Source organism: Bemisia tabaci, chromosome 10 (genome assembly GCF_918797505.1).
Source record: "Bemisia tabaci chromosome 10, PGI_BMITA_v3".
NCBI lineage: Eukaryota > Metazoa > Arthropoda > Insecta > Hemiptera > Aleyrodidae > Bemisia > Bemisia tabaci.
In genome coordinates this window covers 19774704-19782252 of record NC_092802.1, presented here as the reverse complement: position 1 = coordinate 19782252, position 7549 = coordinate 19774704, and the positions used below count along the sequence as shown (strand labels likewise).

At 39.2% G+C, this 7549-nt stretch overlaps 1 protein-coding gene across 1 annotated transcript; it reads right to left on the bottom strand.

Moving 5' to 3' along the window:
- Nucleotides 1-530: 530 nt before the first annotated feature.
- LOC109036921 (uncharacterized) lies at nucleotides 531-4580 on the bottom strand. Its single transcript, XM_019051342.2, has 2 exons — nucleotides 4137-4580; nucleotides 531-2600 (listed from the first exon to the last, which is right to left on the bottom strand). Exons 1-2 carry the CDS (start codon nucleotides 4176-4178, stop codon nucleotides 2277-2279), a joined length of 366 nt encoding a protein of 121 aa, XP_018906887.2. The 5' UTR covers nucleotides 4179-4580; the 3' UTR covers nucleotides 531-2276.
- Nucleotides 4581-7549: the final 2969 nt, after the last annotated feature.

The following is a 7549-nucleotide window of genomic DNA, read 5'->3' as shown; positions in this document are numbered from 1 at the left end:
CGTTTTCCAACTCAAAATTTTGAAATGTTTACACGCTCTGCATGGTTTATTCTCATTTCAATTGATGGGGGAGGGGGGTATGTATTAAAGGAAAATAAAATGCGTATTTTGTGAATATTAGTTTGGCTCCGTGTCAACTTTAGTGATTTTCATAGCACTTTAATTTTTTTCTTTTATATTTTGTACTTTTACTGTGCTGCAGCGCGGTGTACGCGCAATCAAACGCTCAAAATTGGACGTATTTGACTCTAGGAGATCGATATACAATTTGGTTGACCAAAGATTTCGTGCTCCTTGGTGTATTGTCTCTTTTAATCAATTTTTAATACCTCCTTTATACGCAGCTACTACTTATTGAGATTAATATGGATGCCATCGCTTGGAAAAGGTTAAACAATTATCTACCAAGCCTTAGAAATGAAGAAATTCTTTCATTTAAAAAAAAAGAAGTTATAAGGTATATCTCAAGTATAAAGTTTTAAGGATAGAAACAAAACCAAATATTCACCAATGACAATTCACAAGATGAATCAAAGGAAGAAAAAGAAAGTAACATTTTATTTACAAAATGAGTTACCACAACAACACCTCCTTCTCTCTCAATTTTCTCCTTTCGAAACTGTCATTATAATTTTACATACGAACTAAAATATAACGCTTGGACCAAGTCACTGTTGCCAATTTTACGCGCGGACGTGAACTACTGGACATAACAGGTGCGCGGACAAAACATCGTTTACGGAATATCCTGAAACCGGTCGTTGATCCTTGCTAAGCCTCTCGCTTCGCAGTTTTTTTACGGGCAAGCGACGGAGAGGGGAAAGACGGGTGAAAAGCCTATGCTGCCGCGTTATCGAGCGAAGATATTAGTAATTCGCCACATTCCCCATGACAAAAATATGCTGAATATATATCGCTGGACAAAATTTGATGTTTTTTTTATAGCGTGAAAAAAACGTCGAAGAAATGAGGATGATGCATTTTTGATTTTGTGAGTTTCCTTACCGAAAGAGAATGTTACATAACGCTAACACTGACAACCCCCCACCACCCTTGTAACAAAGCGTTACGCAAGCTCATTACCCTTTTCCCTCAGATTGTTACGTAATTTATGAACGCTTCCTAGGTTTTGTCCAAACGAGCGCGGTTCGTGGAACTTATTCGACATGCTTCTCAGCGGGCCGATTATTGAAACTGATAGACAAAACGATAGATAAAGAAAACATAGGGAGTATGAAGCGATCCTTTTGGTTGACATGGTTGGTTCTTATAGACTAAGGAAGAAAATGATGGACTAACTGTCGGATCTTTAGTGGGTTGCCGGTAGTTAGTCCGTTACCTACCTCCTACGTCCATTGCTACTACCTTCTTCCACCAATCGGATCCCTCCAAATCCCTTTTGTCGTCTTTGTTTATAGCTTTGTCTATAAAAATCAATAATCGGCCCGCAGTTCGGTTCGCCGAAACTTGTTCCACGAAACGAGGGATGCTGTCCACAATAGTTTGTCCGCACCGGGACTTTGTGTGTTATTCGAGAATTTGGAAGGTCATACGAATAAATTATTGTTTTTTAAAATTACAACTTCAATAAAACTGTAAAATTATGATAAAATAATAAATTACTGAGGTCGAGAGATGACAAAATGTCGGACATTGTTCAAAAATTTTACACATTTTTTGCGGAAGAACCCTCGTTTAAGACTATTCTTGGCCATCCTGTTTCGAAATGTCAATCTGAAGATTGGCAGTGACATTTTTTGTGTTAAAAGGCTAATGGCCGTTTGGGTTTTAATATCTCCATATCATCTACCTTCCCGCCAAAGTATCACAAGCGTCATGCGAAATTTCAAAATTTCCTCCACCATTTTCTTATTGCACATAGGAATTTTGATTGAATGTGTTAAAGAATCACCGAATTATATCGGCAGCACAAAGAAAGTTCAATGCAATTTTTGGCCAGCTTTATTAAACAATTTTTCTGTAGACATATGAAATGGCGACGGAAATTTTTAAACGTCGCATGGCGCTTGTGATACTTTGGCTGGAAAGTAACTTTATGCCGACATGCCTGTTAACATGTCGAGCACTCTAGACAAGACCTCCAGGCCCTAGCCCTGAGTTTAAAAGATGTTTTCAGTGCAGATTCCTCCATCTCCATGTTTAAAGATGGGGGGGGGGGGAATTGTGAACTTAGCTCCTTCCGGTGGTGGCGAGAACCCCCCTTTGAGTATCTTGACCCACGTGATCGTGTTCCCATTGGTCTTCTATTGGCTGATCTATTCCTTGAGGCCGCTCAGACACGCGGCTAGAGGCTGCGTCTCGTAGACGGAGGCGTTGACCATTTTACCCATCGGCCATGTGAGCACCGTGCACTTCCACGTGTCGCCCACTTTCCGGCAGTCCGAGTCCATGGCGTCCGAGCAGTTGTGCCGCTGGTCCGCCGGCAGGGTGAAGAACTTTTGGAATAGTTCCGCGCATAGGTGCTTCTGCCCGTAGACTGGCGCTTTCGTTCCCGCCTCAAGGGTGCACGGATCGTCCGTCGCAAGGACCTGGCGCAGTTCGGCCAGAGCAGGGCTCTCGGTTGCTCTTCCTGACACCAACTGTTGTAAAAAAGGAATAAATTCAGAGGTAAAACTAATGGCTGTAGTCAAAAAACAAGCTAAAAGTACTGATTTGGAAGTATTAAAGAGACGCTCAACTCCTAGCGGGGTGAAACTTTTAACAATTGGACGTATTTCTGTCAAACGGAACTAAGCGTCATCGGGGTAGGAAGGTAGAGGAGGGCTTGGATTGGCGGCGGAACCGGGCTTCGGGCTCATTCGTTCCTATACTCGCAATGTTTTTCCATGGCGCTTAGTTCCGTTTGACAGAACGCGCTATCCGGGATTCAAAATTCCTCAAAAGGAACTCAAATTGGCGCTTAGTTCCGTTTGACAGAAATACGTCCAATTTATGCCTGATTCGAAGTTTTTCAGAGGCAAAGACTATTCTTCAGTTGACCTAGCAGCGGGAGCGGCTGACTCTGGATCAATGCTGCCGTGCTAAGAACGCCGTATAAACGTTCGAGAGTTGCCATATTTCCCTAGATAAAACACGAACTTTCGATGCACATTTTTCTTTGACATTTTCAGATATTTTAGATTACATTGCATACAAAATTGTCTGCAAATTTTCTCTTGCATACGAAAGTCAAATGTGATCAGGTGATGGATTTCATTAGTCCTAATGCAACTCTAATCTTATTTGAAGGAACAAATTCACTGGTAAAAAAAACCTCTCGGACCAATGCCGCATTGCATTGACTTAAGAGTGCAGTTTCTTGTCGCCGGATTTAAGAGTCTTGAACTCTTGATTCAAGCGGATTTTGCATTGATTCAAGCGGATTTTGCATTGAAACAAGAGTCCAGACTCTTAAATCCGGCGACAATAAACTGCACTCTTGAACCAAGAGGTTTTTTTTTTTACCAGTGTAACAACACTTGGAACCTAATCTCTAACAAAGAAATTAATGCAGAAATCCAACAGAAATTTTCTGTTTGAGTGTCATGTGGGTATTATAAAAGTTACGTTAGGAAAATTATCTATGATTTGATGTGTAAGCTGCAAAGACTGTAAGGTGGCACGGAATTCTGAAAAGCAGTTAAAAATTGGCATTATGAAATGAAAAAAACAAATTTGTAATCATTGAAAAATTCGAGTAATCTAACTTCATTATTTGTTTCTTGTGACATATTTGCTAGAAAAAACACCCTTAAGAGGGTATCTTTAAAGTAAATCACATTTAACAAAAAGGAACAAGCGCGATTCAAGTTTTTTTAAAATCATGCAACTTCTTTTTTCTTTTAAAAATGTTTCTAAGTCCCGACGTAAATAGCTTGGTTGCTGATCGTTGTAAATTAATTAACCAACCAACCAACCTTTACAATTAAGATTTTATTGGTGGGAAGCAGAGACTATTTGCTATTCTAGGAGATTTTCTAGATAATTTTGAAGAAGCAAAATGATTACAATACTGTAATCACCCTAATTCCTTTTTGCTAAATGCAACCCAAATGTTCTACCATTAGTCACGAGGCACCTTCAAAATAGTTCAAGGTTGGAACGTATGCTAGGTACTTACATTTTCTATTTCTTACCTGAGGTATGACGAAAGTAAAAATTACTGAAAATATCAGCATCTTAAATGAACTAACCAGCAGAAAAATCAGTACACAATCAAATGAGTTTTGTGAAAAATGAGAATCAAAAATGTAAAACCTATATGAAACTTATTTCCATGTGACCGTATGGTATAAGACACAAAACCTGATTATTTTAAAAATTTAAGATGTACAAAATTTTAATGCACTTCAACTAAAAAATATGTAACACTTCGGAGGTCGGAAAATGCGAAAGTGCGTAAACTCAAAACTGGCAATTATTCAGTTCTCTTTAAAAACTTTACGAAGTCATAGAGAATGAAATTCGCGAAACAGTCGAAAAGACTCTGAATAAATCAATGAGAAGTAGCCTTCCTTAGCATTGTACCGAAAACTGACGACACGTATGCGTACGTATCGAGACATTTCCTTTTTGCTTAATATGCCGACTGTGAAAATACATTTAGATTAATTTGTGATTATACGTGTGGACTTGATATTATTGACCGGTGCTAATTTTAATGATGGTGCTTCAATTTGATAATGTCTCCTAAATTGAGCTCGCGCGGTCAATTTTTGATGGCGGCCCATAATTCGGGATTCCTTTGAAATTAGCATTTTTTAGTTTCTTTGTCTGTAAGATAATTGTCTTGTTAAGTCCGCCATGCACATGGCACACTTTATTGCGATCACCGAGAGCCCTGCCGCTAGATATGTGTATCTGTAACCCATTGAATCCTGGGTTATTTTGCGGCCGTTTTCGTGGCGGGAATGTATTTGAATTTTTGCATCATGATAAATAATTTTTGAGAGCATTTAGATTACAAGCAATTGAGGACACCGCACCAAGAACAGCCTATAGGCGTATAGGTTGTTATTACGCCCATCTGCTTTTCAGATTCTACGCACCCTTGATTATTCTGTGGTAGCGATAGAATATAGATAGGTAACGGCTCGAGGTCGAAAAACCTTTTTTTTCCGAGTTAAGTCAGACCACTGGATCGATGGGTGCAAGAACAACCTATAAACGGGCCTATAAGGCGCTAGTAACCCCTTTCTTTACTCACTATCGATATTCTTTCATTTTGCGTTAATCATGCGTGATTAAAATGATTTATACTTCATATTGCCACCAAAATAACTGTTGGGCGTAATAATGACCTTAAAACCGCTTTTTTAAATTGAATATATTAGAGTGTAAACCCAAAATGTATCACAATATCTACCCGGCATTCTTCAATAGAGGGGTTAGGTCCCCAAAAACACCAAAAACAGGGTACCTGCATAGATAAGTCTGCGCAGTACATCAAAAACAAAACATTAAATGCGTTTTTCTCAAAAGGCGGTTTCAATTCATAGGCCGTTCTTGGCGCGGTGTCCACAATTGAAATAGCTTTCATGAAAGCTGGGCTTGTCGATTTTCTTTGACATTTTTGCAGTGGTGAATACATAGCTGAAGTGCGCTCCAGGTAGAATTGTATTTAGCAAATGGGTAATTTTTATAGGAGGATTATAAATAAACAAGTGGTTAGAAAAGACCAAAAAAAAATATGAACATTGCAAAACCATAATCCAGATATCGGAACTTGGCTGTTTTGAAAACGCCTTCAAATGCGGCGTCATACCTCACGCATTCCGGAGAGTTCAAATAGTTGTATCATTGCGCCTTAGAAATACGACGGAAGTTTATAATCGAAATATCCTTCTACACTCCGGCTTTTTCGATTTCCTTTTACATTTTTGCAGTGGTGAATGCATAGCTAAAATGCGCTCCAGAAAGAAGTGTATTCAGCAAATGAGTAGTTTTTTAGGAGGATTGATAACAAACAAATGGTAGGAACTAAATCATAATAATAGGAAGGAAGCAAAACAATATTCCGGCTGGCGGAACTTGGCGGAATACACTTCTGGCTGGAGCGCATTTTAGGTATGCATTCATTCACCACTGCAAAAATGTCAAAGGAAATCGACAAATCCAACGTGTATAAGACTATTTCGATTGTAAACATCCGTCGCATTTCTAAGGCGCAATGATACAACTATTTGAACTCTCCGGAATGCGTGAAGTATCACGCCGCATTTGAAGGCGTTTTCAAAACAGAAAACAAAACAAACATCACAATTGAGAACACCGCACTAAGAACAACGTATAGGGGTGTAGGTCGTTATTACGCCCATCTGCTTTTTGGATGCTACGTATTCTGGACTATGCTGTGGAAGCGATAGAATATAGATGGGTAACGGCTCGAGGTCGAAAAACCCTTTTTTTCCGAGTTAAGTCAGGTCACTGGATCGATGGGTGCAAGAACGACCTATGAACGGGCCTATAAGGTGATAGTAACCCCTTTCTTAACTCACTATCGATATTCTATGGCATTTTCCGTTAAACATGCGTGATAAAAATGATGTATACTTCATATTGCCACCAAAATGACTGTTAAGCGTAATAATGGCCTAAAAACAGCTGTTTTAAATTAAACATATTAGAGTGGAAACCCAAAATTTATCGCAAAATCTACCCGGCATCCTTCAATAGAAGGAATTAGGTCACCCAAAAACACCAAAACAGGGTACATGCATAGAAATGTCTGCGCAGTACATCAAAAACAAAACGTTAAATGCGTTTTTCTCAAAACGCGGTTTCAAGTCATAGGCTGTTCTTGGTGCGGTGTCCTCAATTGAAATAGCTTTCATGCACGCTGGGCTTGTCGATTTCCTTTGACATTTTTGCAGTGGTGAATGCATAGCTGAAGTGCGCTCCAGGTGGAATTGTTTTTAGCAAATGGGTAATTTTTATACGAGGATTGAAAACAAACAAATGTTATGAAATAAAACATAATAATAGGAACTTTTCAAAACAATATTCCGGCTAGCGGAACTTGCCTATTTTGAAAACCCCTTCAAATGCGACGCGATACCTTACGCATTCTTGAGAGTTCAAATAGTTGTATCATTTCGCCTTAGAAATGCGACGGAAGTTTACAATCGAAGTAGCCTTATACACGCTGGTTTTGTCGATTTCCTTTGACAATAATCTTTGCAGTGGTGAATGCATTGCTAAAATGCGCTCCAGCCAGAAGTGTATATAGCGAATGGGTGGTTTTTATACGAGGATTAAAAATAAATAAGTGGTACGGAATATAACAAAAGAATATGAACTATGCAAAACGATAGTCCGGATAGCGGAACTTGGCTGTTTTGAAAACGCCTTCAAATGCGGCGTGATACCTCACGCATTCCGGAGAGTTAAAATATTTGTATCATTGCGCCTTAGGAATGCGACCGATGATTACATTTGAGAACACCGCACCAAGAACAGCGTATAGGCGTGTAGGTCGTTATTACGCCCATCTGTTTTTCGGATGCTACGTACCCTGGACTATACTGTGGTAGTGATAGAATATAGATAG

Bases quoted from the DNA above. Each gene is read 5' to 3' on its own strand.
- LOC109036921 (XM_019051342.2), bottom strand. From the start codon at position 4,178: ATGCTGATATTTTCAGTAATTTTTACTTTCGTCATACCTCAG. The intron at 2,601-4,136 runs GTAAGAAATAGA...TTTTTACAACAG, and splicing joins TTACTTTCGTCATACCTCAG to TTGGTGTCAGGAAGAGCAAC.